At 31.2% G+C, this 19,026-nt stretch overlaps 1 protein-coding gene across 1 annotated transcript; it reads right to left on the minus strand.

Moving 5' to 3' along the window:
* Positions 1-3,672: 3,672 nt before the first annotated feature.
* On the minus strand, positions 3,673-9,326 carry LOC139523070 (heat shock 70 kDa protein 12A-like). Its single transcript, XM_071316828.1, has 5 exons — positions 9,255-9,326; positions 7,724-8,035; positions 5,864-6,082; positions 5,233-5,386; positions 3,673-4,856 (listed from the first exon to the last, which is right to left on the minus strand). Exons 2-5 carry the CDS (start codon positions 8,030-8,032, stop codon positions 3,802-3,804), a joined length of 1,737 nt encoding a protein of 578 aa, XP_071172929.1. The 5' UTR covers positions 8,033-8,035; positions 9,255-9,326; the 3' UTR covers positions 3,673-3,801.
* Positions 9,327-19,026: the final 9,700 nt, after the last annotated feature.

The following is a 19,026-nucleotide window of genomic DNA, read 5'->3' on the forward strand; positions in this document are numbered from 1 at the left end:
GTTTCGAATAAATCATAAATTGATTGATAGATTGATTGATTGAGGTTTAACACCATTTTCAGAGCTATTGTCTATTTCATGGAGCTTTTTTTGTTTTGTTACTCTACTATACATATACCACAAACTAGTCAAAACATTTACTAAATTTTTTTATCATCGATACAAGGACATCATTCGTAAATATAATTGAACATGCAGATTTGAAAATGCCTGTACCTAGTCAGGAATATGATAGTTGTTGTCTATTCGTTTCGTGTGTTTTTTGTTTGATTTTGCCATTTAATTAGGGACTTTCCGTTTTGAATTTTCCTCGGAGTTCAGTATTTTTGTGATTTTACTTTTCACATCCATTTTTTTTTATGGTACTATTCTTTACAAAGCACAAAAGTGTCGGCATTCACCTCAAAAGCTAACAAAACCTTTAAACAGACCAATAGATAAGGGGTATAGTTACGATACTGCTGTTAGGTCATAAAAGATTGCATATTTTGGTTTTAATATTGATTCACTTACAGGGTCTTTGTATCAGAAATAAACACATTTATTCTAAAACCAGCTGTTGGCATGATACGGGTTATGTTCTTCTCATATATTTTATGATGGTATAATACTAACGTTAGGGGTTGTGCTTGATATTCATATGATGAAGACAAAATCTTTCAATCAGTTTAATTGAGGTCTGGAGCTGGCATGTCAGTAACTGCTAATAGTCCATTGTTGATTTATGTATCATTGTCATTTTGTTTAGTTTCTTTTGTTACCTATTCCTACATCAGAATCGGGCTTCTTTTGAACTGAGGTTTACTGTGCGTATTGTTGTGTGTTTGTTTTTTCTACATTGGCTAGAGGTAAAGGGGCGGGTTGAGATATAAAAAAAACATGTTTAACCCCGCCGCCTGTTTGCCCCTGTCCCAATTCAGGAGCCAGTGGGATTTGTTAGTCTTGTATGATTTTTGATTTTAGGTGTTTTTTTTATATATATATTTTGGAGTTTAGTATGACGTCCTTTATCACTGAACTAGTATACATTATTGTTTAGGGGACAGCTGACGCACGCCTTCGGGTGTGGGAGTTTTTCGCTGCATTAAAGACCCATTGGTGGCCTTTGACTATTATCTGCTCTTTGGTCGGGTTGTCTCTTTGACACATTCTCCATTTCAATTCTCAATTTTATGTATATAATAGTGTAGTATAATATCAAAACTTTCGATTGTTATTCTTGGAGAAAAACAATCTCAATTTACTGTTTATCGATCAATTTTAAAATTTATTGATTTGATTCAGAAGTAGTGATGCATGTTAATTCCTTGCAGTAACTCAAATCCTTACTAAATTAAAGTTAAGTTATTTACATAAAGGGATATTTTTTGGTGCAAAATTAAGACAGATTATTATAATTGAAAAGAAGAGTTGTAGCGTGTTATTAGTTTAAAAAGTTATACGAAAGAAAACATTATTTGGCAAACATTAGTTATCAAAACCTTACCTGCAATTGAATTTATATCAATAAATATAAAAAAAAAATTGATGTCCGATTCTTTTCACAAATAATAACGAATCCGACAAATTAGTATTTTTTTAAGTAGGAAAAACTAAAGTTACTTCCCTTTTGACTATAGATAGTTCGTTTTGTATTTTTGAAATAAATGTTAGGAAATAAGCTGAACACGCGAACAAACACGCGATAAGCCAGACACGCGTTTCGTCTACATAAGACTCATCAGTGACGCTCATATCAAAATAGTTATAAAGCCAAACAAGTACAAAATTGAAGAGCATTGAGGATCCAAAATTCCAAAAAGTTGTGCCAAATACGGCTAAGAATAATATATGCCTGGGATAAGAAAATCCTTAGTTTTTCGAAAAATTCGAAGTTTTGTAAATAGGAAATTTATAAAAAATGAACACATAATTGAAAATGATTTACCTCTAAACTTGCAATAATTTATATTAAAGTATAAAGGTGTTCTTTTTCAGAGAAAAGTGCCTGTGGGTTTCAATGACAATTTTTGTTCCACAAACTATTTAAACCATGTTTGCAAGCAACCGGAACAACCTTGAACGAGGATAATTGGGGAGGGTTTACAAATCATATATATCGTCAAGTTTCATCACGGCTCGCATAAATTGAAGTTGTAAAGAAAATATTTTTTGAAAATTAGCAAGAGTCAAAGATTGTCATGGATGGTCATATTGTTTCATTTGACCTTGATCAATCATTTGTATTAGGCGACCTTGCATACATGTTTCATGACAAGTTTGGGTCACATCAGTCAAGTAGTTCTATGTCATTTCTATGGAAACGACGAGAAAACTATGGGCCATAATGCCATGCCGCTATGGATGCTTCTTGATAAAAAAGACGAAGGCAAACATACGAAATTCCTACGGACGACGACGGTCGCCATATGATTGATAAAGTTTCCTTTTCAGAAATTTTCAGTTGATCTTTTTTTATTATTGAACCTAGAAACTAATAATCATATTAAAAATAATACTGTTCATTATATAAGAAAACGTATAATGTTGATACCAAGTCTAGTTATAATGAAAGTAAATACATTTTGTATGAAAAATAATAAACTTCCTTACCTATTCACACTGGAACAGTAATTACTTATTTGTTTTTTAAACCGTTTATACCGATCAGTAGTAAAACATTTTAAAAATCGTTGATCTGAAAAAACAATTGTAATTTGTTTCTACGAAAGATCATATAGGTTTACACAATTATGATGTGTATTGGTTTGAATGATTGTTTATACTTTTGGGCTTGGTATTACAATACACAATTGCATATTGTTTTTCCAATTTTCACTTTCTACATTGGTTTCTATTGTTCATTTTTGAGTTTTTGATGTATTACCTACACATAAAAACAAGAACCCAACCCCTTAATTCATTGATATTAGTTTTATCTACAACAATAAAGGAGTAAACATAACAAACAGGGTATTAAACAAAAATGTAGTCTACTAATTGTTTACCGTGACCGATGACGGAATTCTCATAGAATAGGAAACACAACATAATTCAAAGCGGTTAAATATCATATTGATTATCTTGTAGAAAAACATATCTTCTACTGTAAATATATACTATTTTTCAAAATGTTAACATTAATATTAGTTGACATGACCATAATCATAAATCAACTGGTTACCTTAAGAATATATTGCCTTAGCTGTATTTGGCAAAACTTTTCGGAATTTTGGGTGCTCAATACTCTTCAACTTTGTACTTTATTTGGCCTGTTTTAAATTTGTTGATTCGAGCGTCACTGATCATATATCTGTAGACGAAACGCGCGAACAAAAGTTTAAGCCAGGTAGATATGACGATTTTGATGCTAATGCGCTATACGTTTTCGGTAATTAGAAAGTTAATGAGTAAAGGATTACAAAATGTATCAAATGGTATAGCTCTTATATGATTCTGAATTACAGAGAGTCTATAATCTTAGTAACGACGAAAATTTCATACAAATTCATTATTTGAAAGAATACACAAGTAGTCGATGCACAGGATGTTGATTTGCGAGGAATCTGAAAATGCACTACACAGTAAGACATGCTAACATAGAGCTTGATATGAAAATAGCGGAAACTCTGACTTGAGGTTTGAAGAATGCCACCAAAATTTGATGGGACCTGACGGAAAACAGTATATCCCTTCCTTTGGAGTGGAGGTTTAATGAATGTTTAATTGACATATGACAAACACAGTTAAACATGCTATTCGTTATGATAAATTAGGAGTATCAGTTACCCAAAACAATCTAAAATAATTCGCACTTTGAATTCATACATATTCAAACGTCGTTTGACACATATTACCCGACTCAACGTCGACAGCCTCGATTTGAAGTTCAGTATGTCCGAAACAAATAGTTACATCTATGTCACGATATTTTTCAGTGGGGTTTGGAATTCTTACTACCACATTTCCAGCATGTTTACATGTTTTGTCATCAGTATAGCCTGGTTCTTTCTTCGTTGAAGTGAAAAGAGGTAGATAGTGAAGCTCTTGGAATTTTTTGGTGGTCGTAAAAGTTTCTTTAATTTTCTGTCCAAGACTTACTGTAGAATTGATCACCATAAACTTTTCAAATACTTTTTCGCAAAGTTCCAATTCATCAACTTCAACTTGTCGATGGAATTCGTGTAATTTTGGATCAAAATCGTTCGAAACTTGAAACCCATATGTATGACGTACAACACGAGATACAATAACATTTGGATCAGTTCCGAAAATTACTGCTCCTTTCAAAACAGCGAGAGTAGCTTCGTTTGGAACTATGATATGATGTGAAGGAATAGAAGTCTTTATTGCATGTTGCACAATGAGACTTTCGGAGAACCCTCCAACTAAAATTACATTGATAGCTTTTTTATTTTGAATCTCGTGTAATTTATCTTTTATTAGATTAACAATTTTGTCTGTAGTTGGCTTGAATAAAAGTTTTAGTAAATCAACTTCAATTCGCAATTTGTCGTTGACTATCGTCATTTGTTGGTTATATTTAGACGCTTTTAATAAGCTTACAAAATCGTTATGGTGATGTTTTTCACATATTTGAGTCAAGGTTAGAAAAGGTATCGACATGGTAACTTTTCCTGTTTGTTCGGGAGTTAAAGATCGCTTAACGCATTCAAATTCTCTGAACAAATCCAAGTGAGCTGTAGGACTCGAACTAATTAAATCATCAATAACAGCTTGTCCAACGATATCCATAAACATTGTATAGAATGCATTGTCAACGGCGATGCCACCACAATCAGCACCACATGCCCTGCAAATTTCTTTCAATTTGTTTTTGCCGATGTTTTCTAAAGCTGTGATGTCACTGGTTCCACCTGCGATTAGATAGTAGAAGCACTTTAACAGTAATGTCTACCAACCAAAATGTTTTAGCCTGTTTAAATTTTAATAAAAACAGAGAAAAATGATGAAAATAAACAATTTACTATTTCCTTTTTATGTTTTTGTTTCTTTGTCACACAGATGTAAACACTTTCGCCAATTACCATTCATGAGATTAACATTATTAGTGCCATTAAGAAGGTAAAATAGGACAAGGCAATTTTTCTTTGATCAATTGTTTTTCTATGTTTCAATAACTTCTTTCGAACATTTAAAAACAATAACCATTAACTTTTTTCTTTCAATTTGTGACCGACATTTCATGCAAGCATTTATATTTATATTTGTATGTTTAAAAACAAATTATACCTCCCATGTCGACAACCATATATTGTGTTCCCTTCTTCGAGGACAAAACACCTGTATTTGTACCGACCGACAGGTTTGATGAAATGTGATGGCAGAATATTGAAGCTGCTTCTGATTCTAGGGAAACCACCAGACTGTCATTTTGTATACCTGCCTAAATACATAAGATTATTATAACATGTATTCTTTTTCTGAAAACTGACCCGACTCTTCTTCCCAATTCTTTTAAAATTTAGACCAATTCAATTATGGATGAAATTGCATTATACATCGGCCTGCTAATTCTTCATCCTAAATTTTAATGTTTTAATAGAAATTAGAAAGTATACAGTGTTCATTGTTATTGGAATGTGGTTCGCAAGAGATTCAAACGTTTAACAAGTTAAAATAAATACATAGTTGCAAGGATTATTGACAAAATAATGTAACGTCTTGGACTTTGTATGCATTTTAAAGATAACAACACGCAGTTTAATATTGATAATGAGTGTATATATATGCTCTGAAACTTCGTACTTTATTCTGCCCTTTTCAACTTTTTTGGTTCGAGTATCACTGTTGAGACTTGTGCAGACAAATCGCACCTAAGTCGTATACAATATTAAGCCTGATATCTATGATAACTATTTACCTTTACTGCGCATTGCCGTATGAATTGCTTTGCACTATCTGACCAAATAGAGGGCACGGTTAGTACCCATTGGATTCCAAAGTCAGCCACATCAACACCTTGTCTAGATAAACTGCTAATCAAATGCTGTTTTAAAAATCGTATAGAAGAAGCGAATACGTCTTTTGCTGGAACTGATTTTCCTCTAATATCTGATAGTTCGGAATCAGTTGATAGACTCTGGAAAGACCAAACTGGATATTCAAAATTTTGACGATAAAGCAAACAGGTTTGATTTTTTTGAATATTCCTCTTTGGTTCAATAAATTTATTGGTATATAATAATGATATTGTTGGTAGGTACTGCTTGTTTCAACCCACCATTGTTTTCTTAACATGTCCTGTACCAAGTTAGGAAAATGGCAGTTGTTATCTTATTGGTTGTTTCTGTGTGTGTGTTGCATTGTAGTTTGTTTTTTGTTACACTTCAGTGTTTCTTATAGTTGATGTGTTTCTCTCGGTTTTAGTTTGTAACCTGGATATGTTTTCTCTCAATTGATTTATGACTTTCGAACAGTGGTATACTGCTGTTGCCTTTATTGGTAAAGAAAGTTCTACTTTCCTTTGTATTTGTATCTCACAGTGTGACTGTCAACGTCTAAGAGTTGTCAAATCATATACAAATTACAGTATTCAAGAGATATTGTATCCACGTTATACTTAAATATTTTACATATCATCCGTGAATAAATTTGTTAATCAGAGCAACATGTTTCTGTTAAAATTTTCTCTTTTTTTGGGTTGGCATTGAAGGACATCGCCTCTAACTTTAATGAATTAATCACAAAAATGGAATATGTAAATTTACTTCCACTGAAGTTGAGTTTTGGTATAGGGTGTTATCCCTAATCTTCAAATACTCAAAATCAGTCAAAATGGATGTTTTGGCTATCTTCGGGTGTTAATGATATAATGAAATGCGTAGAAGTTAGTTAACATTTTGTAATATCTTATATCTTATATAGAGATGTTAAACTGTTAATAAATTATTGTTGCAAGACTTTTTTGAAAACAGTCTTAGTGTGTAATAATTTTAGGTGCATTTACTCCTTCCATTTTGGGGATCAATTTTGATTTACTAGTAAATTCAGTTCGGCTCATGCTTAAAATTTTACATCGAGTTTTCTTTTTGCAATGTTCCTAGCTTTGTACAAAATCTTCTTGGACAAAACAATCAACATTTAGAAATATACATAATAAAGCCGTCCTTATCTAAATACAAGCAGATTTAAATTACTCTGAGATAAGGTCTTTTAATTTTCAGCATACTTTTATTTGCATAAGTTGCTTTTAGTTAAAGCTGCAGTTTTATACTGGAATACAGATTTGATTTAAATTTAAAGACAGAAAAATAAAGGCAACAGTTATTAGAAATAAAAAGGCACTATCAAAATCATCAAGTTGTACATCAATTTTGAACCCCCATTTATAGGTGTGTTGCTTGTTTCAAATTTCGAGATCGTATATATTTTGATTTTCAAACAGTTATGTGTCAGTACTGTAGCACTAACTACTTTGTAAAGGATAAGTTCGGGGAGTAAAAGTCCACCAGCAGTGGTGTCAAAAAGTAGGATAACAAAAATATCAAATTCAAGGAAAATTGAAAACGGAAAGTCCCTTAAAAAATGGCAAAATTAAATGCCGAAACTCATCAAACGTATCCAGCGCTACTAAAAGTATTGTAGGAAAAAATTCCTTATTCAAAACTTTTTTTTTATCTTAGTCTTTTAAAATTATCTTTACATTAGCTCACTTAATTACGAATAAACAAATCTGATTTTGTGCAATCTTTATTAGAATGTACTAGCAAACGAAAATTACCTCTTTTTCAAACAATTTCAATTTAAATCTGTGAAAGTAATAATAGCCGTCAAATTTACCATCCATTTCTAATTCCGTGTACCTATTTTCAGCCTGATACCCAAAAGCCACAAGCTGTTTGTTTGAGTCAAGTAAAAGAGTCGTTGGTGTTTTAATGGAAAGCAGGTTGTGTCCACCAGCATTCCAAGCTTGGTTCATATTAATGGAAATTTGTCCTTTTTGAGAAGTATCAATGATAGCAAATGCGTATCCAGAATACATTGTACCAAAGTCGATTGCAGCAATCATAACTCGACCTTTAGATGACATTTTCTAAAAAATAAATGTGTTTTATTACAAGAATGTAACAATAATATATTTCCATAGGACACTCGCAAGATCACATTTTAAAGTTCAGTGAACAGTGCAATCTAGGTCAAAACCGTAAGTTTTTATATAATTTGAAAAGTTAGCTTCTAATAAACATGTCTACTTAGTTTCGGGTTTATGTGAGTACAACTTCATGGGAAACCAACGTGATTAAAAACACTGGTATGACACAGGACGGACGCGTAAATCAGAAACATAAAGCCTTACTTCTGTCCCAGGTGGGTAATAAATATAGATACGAAATTATAATTTCTTCATTCTCCAAAAAATGAAAATAAATACATGACACATACAAAATGGAAGTTGTACTTACAGATCGGCATTTGATAGTATAAAATGCTGCTAATGAAGATGAGGATACAGGTTATTTGGATGCTATTAAACAAAAATGAAATCAGCAAAATCGCTGGTACAGCGGCAATCAATACTCAAACTTTAAGACAAACCATAGAGACAATAACAATCAAAACCAAGGAGTAAACAAGGACTCATCAAACCAAAGGACATTTACATCAACAGTTATAAATGATAAATAAGAAACAACACGAACTCCACTAAAAACCGGGAGTGAAATCAGGTGCTCCGGAAGGGTAAGCATTTCCTGCACCGTATACGGCACCCGTCGTGTTATTTCTTTGTTCAGTTCGGTTATGATGGAAGGTTATTATGACTGAGGAAAATATCAGATATGATTTCTGACACACTTTTGTCATAATGGCCAATCAGCTCATGATGGCGACCATAAATTTCTTGAGTGATGACCTTAATTTGATTGATTCATAGCCCTGTCTCAGCAACTTTTGAGAAAGCAGTATTCCTCGTTCAACAAAATCAACGTAGCTATGCAAGTTTACTAGATATTGTAACTTCAGCTTGAAAAGTCAAAGAATTTTTTTTTGGTGTGTTTGTCTGAACTTGTTTTGGATTATTTGCTACCGAAGTACATATTTGGTTTTCAATAGTATATGACAAAAAAATCAAATATAAATTTTTTTTGAAGAAGATACCGGCTTCGATACAAGTTTGGTAAGTCATCTAATTAGATAGTATTGATGTTGCACATACAACAAATATTTAATTTTGCTAAAGCAAAAAATTGTATGTTGACAATTTTAATTTTGTTATTTTTTCTGAGCATGTAAAATATTTTTTAAATACATACCTTGACGCTGTACTTTTATTGCTAATGGTAATCTTATTTCCTATATAATTTTTGTCTTACTCTTGATATTGGCTTTGAAAGTAACCAAGGAATGATCAACACACAAATAATTTTAACCTTTCAATTACCTACACGACAAGTGTCATTCTAAACAAAAATATGTTAATTACAATTCTTACAAACTTTAAAATAAATAATAACTCGCCAAATTAACATAACACAAAAATTCAGTCAATAGTTTCGCTACGGTACGCAAAACTGAATCTCTTGTAAAGGAAGCTATTACTAAGCTAATGATATTTAAATCTGGTTGACTTCTCAGCTTTGAAATAGTTATTGCTATCTTTTGTTTGTGATATAATCTATTAGAAGGAAATAGATTATTTAAAATAATAATCTATTAGAAGGAAATTAATTATTTTAAATAATAATCTATTTGAAGGAAATTAATTATATAAAATAACAATCTATTTGACAATGAATTAAACGTGAAAATGCCATACGATATCAGCCAATAATAAAGCACTTACGTGAATAAAATCATGACCCAAAAGGGAAACCCACAAATCCTGGATTTCTTTTGTATAAATATTTGACAAATAGTTTTGACGCAGTAATTAAATTACAAATATCGTAAAGGATAAATGATCTACGAACTAATGATATGGTTAATTGGCACACGAATTAATTTTCTTAACTTGATGACGATGACAGAAAATAATCATACCACATGTAGAGTCATAAACTAAATTCATCTAGTACTTGTTAAAGGAAATTTCATATCCAAGCATAAGTAAAGAAATTCTAATGATAAATATTTATATTTCAATTCATTTGAAAAAAAGCATTTATATTTAAAAAGATCGACAAATTAGGTCAAAATAAGATCAGATACATAGTGTGTACTATAATACGTGTCTCTGGTACGATAGTGATGTTGTTTGAAAGAGTACGACCATTGTAGAAAAAGATGAGAATAATGAATAAAATTAGTCAGTTTCATCGTCTCTGTCGTCAGATATGTTAGAATAATGTATTGAAGTAACACAATCGTAGCATTGGATGTTAATATAGAGGCTAAGAGAGCCTGGAGTTAGCAATTTTTATAGTTTTCTATGGGCTGAAATCAATTTTGATCCAAATTTGAATTGCGATAATTTTAAGTAAATCATAAAACTAGAGGCTCTAAAGAGCCTGTCTCGCTCACCTTGGTCTATGTGACAATTTAACAAAGGAAGCAGATTGATTCATGACAAAATTGTGTTTTGGTGATGGTGATGTGTTTGTACATCTTACTTATGAACTTGGCCCAGTAGTTTCAGTGGAAAATGTTAGTAAAAATGTACAAATTTTATAAAAATTGTTGAAAATTGACTATAAAGGACAATAACTCCTTAGGGGTTCAATTGACCATTTCGGTCATGCTGACTTATTTGTAAATCTTACTTTGCTGAACATTATTGCTGTTTACAGTTTATCTCTATCTATAATAATATTCAAGACAATAACCAAAAACAGCAAAAATTCCTTAAAATTACCAATTCAGGGGCAGCAACCCAACAACGGGTTGTCCGATTCATCTGAAAATTTCGGGGCAGATAGATCTTGACCTGATAAACAATTTAACCCCCGTGTCAGATTTGCTCTAAACGCTTTGGTTTTTGAGTTATAAGCCAAAAACTGCATTTTACCCCATATGTTCTATTTTTAGCCATGGCGGCCATCTTGGTTAGATGGCCGGGTCATCGGACATATTTTTTAAACTACATACCCCAAAGATGATTGTGGATAAGTTTGAATTAATTTGGCCCAGTAGTTTCAGGGGAGAAGATTTTTGTAAAAGATTACTAAGATTTACGGAAAATGGTTAAAAATTGACTATAAAGGGCAATAACTCCTATATGGGTCAACTGACCAATTCTGTCATATCGACTTATTTGTAAATCTTACTTTGCTGAACATTATTGCTGTTTACAGTTTATTTCTATCTATAATAATTTTCAAGATAATAACCAAAAACAGTAAAATTTCCTTAAAATTACCAATTCAGGGGCAGGAACCCAACAACGGGTTGTCCGATTTATCTGAAAATTTCAGGGCAGATAGATCTTGACCTGATAAACAATTTAATCCCATGTCAGATTTGCTATTAACGCTTTGGTTTTTGAGTTATAAGCCAAAAACTGCTTTTTACCCCCATGTTCTATTTTTAGCCATGGCGGCCATCTTGGTTAGATGGCCGGGTCATCGGACACATTTTTCCAACTAGATACCACAAAGATGATTGTGGATAAGTTTGGATTAATTTGGCCCAGTAGTTTCAGAGGAGAAGATTTTTATAAAAGATTACTAAGATTTACGAAAAATTGTTAAAAATTGACTATAAAGGGCAATAACTCCTAAAGTGGTCAACTGACCATTTCGGTCATGTTGACTTATTTGTAGATCTTACTTTGCTGAACATTATTGCTGTGTACAGTTTATCTCTATCTATAATAATATTCAAGATAATAACCAAAAACAGCAAAATTTCCTTAAAATTACCATTTCAGGGGCAGCAACCCAACAACGGAATGTCCGATTCATCTGAAAATTTCAGGGCAGATAGATCTTTACCTGATGAACAATATTACCGTGAAAGATTTGCTCTAAACGCTTTGGTTTTTGAGTTATAAGCCAAAAACTGCATTTTACCCCTATGTTCTATTTTTAGCCATGGCGGCCATCTTGGTTGGTTGGGCGGGGCACCGGACACATTTTTAGCTCACCTGGCCCGAAGGGCCAAGTGAGCTTTTCTCATCACTTGGCGTCCGGCGTCCGTCGTCGTCGTCCGTCGTCCGTCGTCGTCCGTCGTCGTTAACTTTTACAAAAATCTTCTCCTCTGAAACTACTGGGCCAAATCAAACCAAACTTGGCCACAATCATCATTTGGGTATCTAGTTTAAAAAATGTGTGGCGTGACCCGGTCAACCAACCAAGATGGCCGCCACGGCTAAAAATAGAACATAGGGGTAAAATGCAGTTTTTGGCTTATAACTCAAAAACCAAAGCATTTAGAGCAAATCTGACACGGGGTAAAAATGTTTATCAGGTCAAGATCTATCTGCCCTGAAATTTTCAGATGAATCGGTCAATCGGTTGTTGGGTTGCTGCCCCTGAATTGGTAATTTTGAGGAAATTTTGCTGTTTTTGGTTATTATCTTGAATATTATTATAGATAGAGATAAATTGTAAACAGCAATAATGTTCAGCAAAGTAAGATCTACAAATAAGTCAACATGACCAAAATGGTCAGTTGACCCGTTTAGGAGTTATTGCCCTTTATAGTCAATTTTTAACCATTTTTCGTTAATTAAAGTAATCTTTTACAAAAATCTTCTTCTCTGAAACTACTGGGCCAAATTAATCCAAACTTGGCCACAATCATCTTTGGGGTATCTAGTTTAAAAAATGTGTGGCGTGACCTGGTCAACCAACCAAGATGGCCGCCACGGCTAAAAATAGAACAAAGGGGTAAAATGCAGTTTTTGGCTTATAACTCAAAAACCAAAGCATTTTGAGGAAATCTGACATGGGATAAAAATGTTTATCAGGTCAAGATCTATCTGCCCTGAAATTTTCAGATGAATCGGTCAATCGGTTGTTGGGTTGCTGCCCCTGAATTGGTAATTTTGAGGAAATTTTGCTGTTTTTGGTTATTATCTTGAATATTATTATAGATAGAGATAAATTGTAAACAGCAATAATGTTCAGCAAAGTAAGATCTACAAATAAGTCAACATGACCAAAATGGTCAGTTGACCCGTTTAGGAGTTATTGCCCTTTATAGTCAATTTTTAACCATTTTTCGTAAATTAAAGTAATCCTTTACAAAAATCTTCTCCTCTGCAACTACTGGGCCAAATTAATCCAAACTTGGCCACAATCATCTTTGGGGTATCTAGTTTAAAAAATGTGTGGCGTGACCTGGTCAACCAACCAAGATGGCCGCCACCGCTAAAAATAGAACAGAAGTAAAATGCAGTTTTTGGCTTATAACTCAAAAACCAAAGCATTTTGAGGAAATCTGACATGAGATAAAAATGTTTATCAGGTCAAGATCTATCTGCCCTGAAATTTTCAGATGAATCGGTCAATCGGTTGTTGGGTTGCTGCCCCTGAATTGGTAATTTTGAGGAAATTTTGCTGTTTTTGGTTATTATCTTGAATATTATTATAGATAGAGATAAATTGTAAACAGCAATAATGTTCAGCGAAGTAAGATCTACAAATAAGTCAACATGACCAAAATGGTCAGTTGACCTCTTTAGGAGTTATTGCCCTTTATAGTCAATCTTTAACCATTTTTCATAAATCTAAGTAATCTTTTACAAAATCTCCACTGAAACTACTAGGCCACAATCATCTTTGGGGTATCTAGTTTGAAAAATGTGTCCGATGACCTGGCCATTCAACCAAGATGGCCGCCACGGCTAAAAATAGAACATATGGGGTAAAATGCAGTTTTTGGCTTATAACTATGAAACCAAAGCATCTAGAGCAAATCTGACAAGAAGTTAAATTGTTAATCAAGTCAATATCTATCTGCCCTGAATTTTTCAGATGAATTGGACAACTGGTTGTTGGGTTGCTGCCCTCCAATTGGTAATTTTTAAAGAAATTTTGCCGTTTTTGGTTATCTTGAATACTATTATAAATAAACGGATGTCAAGTTGGTTCAATATTTAACATTCAACATTCAACATTCAATTTTTTTTTTTTTTTTTTTTTTTCGTATCCATTTTCAACATTCAACATTCGATTTCAACATTCAACATTCGATTTCAACATTCAACATTCAACATTCAACATTCAAAATTTTTTTTTTTTTTTTTTTTTTTCGTATCCATTTTCAACATTCAACATTCGATTTCAACATTCAACATTCGATTTCAACATTCAACATTCGATTTCAACATTCAACAATCGATTTCAATATTCAACATTCAACATTCAAAATTTTTTTTTTTTTTTTTTTTTTTTTTTCGTATCCATTTTCAACATTCAACATTCGATTTCAACATTCAACATTCGATTTCAACATTCAACATTCGATTTCAATATTCAACATTCAACATTCAAAATTTTTTTTTTTTTTTTTTTTTTCGTATCCATTTTCAACATTCAACATTCGATTTCAACATTCAACATTCGATTTCAACATTCAACATTCGATTTCAATATTCAACATTCAACATTCAAAATTTTTTTTTTTTCGTATCCATTTGAACATTCAACATTCGATTTCAACATTCAACATTCGATTTCAATATTTTTTTTTTTTATTTTTTTTTTCTCGTATCCATTTTCAACATTCAACATTCGATTTCAACATTCAACATTCGAATTCAATATTCAACATTCAACATTCAACATTCAAAATTTTTTTTTTTTTTTTTTTTTTTCGTATCCATTTTCAACATTCAACATTCGATTTCAACATTCAACATTCGATTTCAATATTCAACATTCAACATTCAATTTTTTTTTTTCTCTCGTATCCATTTTCAACATTCAACATTCGATTTCAACATTCAACATTCGATTTCAATATTCAACATTCAACATTCAAAATTTTTTTTTTTTTTTTTTTTTTCTCATTCAAATTTTTTTTTCTTTTTTTTTCTCGTATCCATTTTTTTCAACATTCAACATTCGATTTCAACATTCAACATTCGATTGCAATATTCAACATTCAAAATTTTTTTTGTTTTTTCTCGTATCCATTTTCAACATTCAATTTTTTTTTAATTTTTTTTCTTCTCGTATCCATTTTCAACATTCAACAATCGATTACAACATTCAACATTCGATTTCAACATTCAACATTCGATTTCAACCTTCAACATTCGATTTCAACATTCAACATTCGATTTCAACATTCAACATTCGATTTTCAACTTTCAACATTCGTTTTCAACATTCAATAATCGTTTTCAACATTCGATATTCCACTTTCAACATTTGTTTTCAACATTCAACATTCGTTTTCAACATTCGATTTTCAACTTTCAACAGTCGTGTTCAACATTCAACATTCGTTTTCAATATTCAACATTCGTTTTCAACATTCAACATTCATTTTCAACTTTCAACATTCGATTTCAACAATCAACATTCGTTTTCAACATTCAACATTCGTTTTCAACATTCGATATTCCACTTTCAACATTTGTTTTCAACATTCAACATTCGTTTTCAACATTCGATTGAAAAAAAAATTTTTTAAATTTTTTTTCTTCTCGTATCCATTTTCAACATTCAACAATCGATTACAACATTCAACATTCGATTTCAACATTCAACATTCGATTTCAACCTTCAACATTCGATTTCAACATTCAACATTCGATTTCAATATTCAACATTCAACATTCAAAATTTTTTTTTTTTCGTATCCATTTGAACATTCAACATTCGATTTCAACATTCAACATTCGATTTCAATATTTTTTTTTTTTTATTTTTTTTTTCTCGTATCCATTTTCAACATTCAACATTCGATTTCAACATTCAACATTCGATTTCAATATTCAACATTCAACATTCAACATTCAAAATTTTTTTTTTTTTTTTTTTTTTTTCGTATCCATTTTCAACATTCAACATTCGATTTCAACATTCAACATTCGATTTCAATATTCAACATTCAACATTCAAAATTTTTTTTTTATTTTTTTTTTTTTTTTTTTTCGTATCCATTTTCAACATTCAACATTCGATTTCAACATTCAACATTCGATTTCAATATTCAACATTCAACATTCAATTTTTTTTTTTTTTTTTCTCATTCAAATTTTTTTTTCTTTTTTTTTTCTCGTATCCATTTTTTTCAACATTCAACATAAAAAAAAATTGAATGTTGAATGTTGAATATTGAAATCGAATGTTGAATGTTGAAATCGAATGTTGAATGTTGAAAATGGATACGAAAAAAAAAAAAAAAAAAAAAAATTTTGAATGTTGAATGTTGAATGTTGAATATTGAATTCGAATGTTGAATGTTGAAATCGAATGTTGAATGTTGAAAATGGATACGAGAAAAAAAACATTCAACATTCGATTGCAATATTCAACATTCAAAATTTTTTTTGTTTTTTCTCGTATCCATTTTCAACATTCAATTTTTTTTAAATTTTTTTTCTTCTCGTATCCATTTTCAACATTCAACAATCGATTACAACATTCAACATTCGATTTCAACATTCAACATTCGATTTCAACCTTCAACATTCGATTTCAACATTCAACATTCGATTTCAACATTCAACATTCGATTTTCAACTTTCAACATTCGTTTTCAACATTCAATAATCGTTTTCAACATTCGATATTCCACTTTCAACATTTGTTTTCAACATTCAACATTCGTTTTCAACATTCGATTTTCAACTTTCAACAGTCGTGTTCAACATTCAACATTCGTTTTCAATATTCAACATTCGTTTTCAACATTCAACATTCATTTTCAACTTTCAACATTCGATTTCAACAATCAACATTCGTTTTCAACATTCAACATTCGTTTTCAACATTCAACATTCGTTTTCAACATTCAACATTCGTTTTTAACATTCAACATTCGTTTTCAACATTCGATTTTCAACTTTCAACATTCGATTTTCAACTTTCAACATTCGATTTCAACATTCAACATTCGTTTTCAACATTCGATTTTCAACTTTCAACATTCGTTTTCCAGATTCAACATTCGTTTTCAACATTCAACATTCGTTTTCAACATTCGATTTTCAACTTTCAACATTCGTTTTCAACATTCAACATTCGTTTTCAACATTCAACATTCGTTTTCAACATTCAACATTCGTTTTCAACATTCGATTTTCAACTTTCAACATATGTTTTCAACATTCAACATTCGTTTTCAATATTCAACATTCGTGTTCAACATTCAACATTTGTTTTCAACATTCGATTTTCAACTTTCAACATTCGATTTCAACATTCAACATTCAACATTCGTTTTCAACATTCAACATTCGTTTTCAACATTCGATTTTCAACATTCAACATTCGTTTTCAACATTCGATTTTCAACTTTCAACATTCGTTTTCAACATTCAACATTCGTTTTCAACAGTCAACATTCGTTTTCAACATTCGATTTTCAACTTTCAACATTCGTTTTCAACATTCAACATTCGTTGTCAATATTCAACATTCGTTTTCAACATTCAACATTCGTTTTCAACATTCGATTTTCAACTTCCAACATTCGATTTCAACATTCAACATTCGTTTTCAACATTCGATTTTCAACTTTCAACATTCGTTTTTAACATTCAACATTCGTTTTCAATATTCAACATTCGTTTTCAACATTCAACATTCGTTTTCAACATTCGATTTTCAACTTTCAACATTCGTTTTCAACATTCGTTTTCAACATTCAACATTCGTTTTCAACATTCGATTTTCAACTTTCAACAATCGATTTCAACATTCAACATTCGTTTTCAACATTCAACATTCGTTTTCAACATTCGATTTTCAACTTTCAACATTCGATTTCAACATTCAACATTCAACATTCGTTTTCAACATTCGATTTTCAACATTCAACATTCGTTTTCAACATTCGATTTTCAACTTTCAACATTCGTTTTCAACATTCAACATTCGTTTTCAACAGTCAACATTCGTTTTCAACATTCGATTTTCAACTTTTAACATTCGTTTTCAACATTCAACATTCGTTGTCAATATTCAACATTCGTTTTCAACATTCAACATTCGTTTTCAACATTCGATTTTCAACTTCCAACATTCGATTTCAACATTCAACATTCGTTTTCAACATTCGATTTTCAACTTTCAACATTCGTTTTTAACATTCAACATTCGTTTTCAATATTCAACATTCGTTTTCAACATTCAACATTCGTTTTCAACATTCGATTTCCAACTTTCAACATTCGTTTTCAACATTCGTTTTCAACATTCAACATTCGTTTTCAACATTCGATTTTCAACTTTCAACAATCGATTTCAACATTCAACATTCGTTTTCAACATTCAACATTCGTTTTCAACATTCGATTTTCAACTTTCAACATTCGATTTTCAACTTTCAACATTCGATTTCAACATTCAACATTCGATTTCAACATTCAACATTCGTTTTCAACATTCAACATTCGTTTTCAACATTCAACATTCGTTTTCAACATTCGATTTTCAACTTTCAACATTCGTTTTCAACATTCAACATTCGTTTTCAATATTCAACATTCGTTTTCAACATTCAACATTCGTTTTCAACATTCGATTTCAACTTTCAACATTCGATTTCAACATTCATCATTCGTTTTCAACATTCAATATTCGTTTTCAACATTCGATTTTCAACTTTCAACATTCATTTTCAACTTTCAACATTCGATTTCAACATTCAACATTCGTTTTCAACATTCTTCAACATTCAACATTCGTTTTCAACATTCAACATTCGTTTTCAACATTCAACATTCGTTTTCAACATTCGATTTTCAACTTTCAACATTCGTTTTCGACATTCAACATTCGTTTTCAATATTAAACATTCGTTTTCAACATTCAACATTCTTTTTCAATATTCAACATTCGTTTTCAACATTCAACATTCGATTTCAACATTCGATTTTCAACTTTAAACCTTCGTTTTCAACATTCAACATTCGTTTTCAACATTCAACATTCGATTTCAACATTCGATTTTCAACTTTCAACATTT

Source organism: Mytilus edulis, chromosome 5, assembly GCF_963676685.1.
Source record: "Mytilus edulis chromosome 5, xbMytEdul2.2, whole genome shotgun sequence".
In the NCBI taxonomy this organism is placed as follows: Eukaryota; Metazoa; Mollusca; class Bivalvia; order Mytilida; family Mytilidae; genus Mytilus; species Mytilus edulis.

Coding starts and splice junctions, on each gene's coding strand:
- LOC139523070 (XM_071316828.1), bottom strand. CDS start 8,032: ATGTCATCTAAAGGTCGAGTTATGATTGCTGCAATCGACTTTGGTACA. Junction 6,083..7,723: donor TGAAATTGTTTGAAAAAGAG/GTAATTTTCGTT, acceptor TGGTCTTTCCAG/AGTCTATCAACTGATTCCGA. Junction 4,857..5,232: donor TATGGTTGTCGACATGGGAG/GTATAATTTGTT, acceptor ATCTAATCGCAG/GTGGAACCAGTGACATCACA.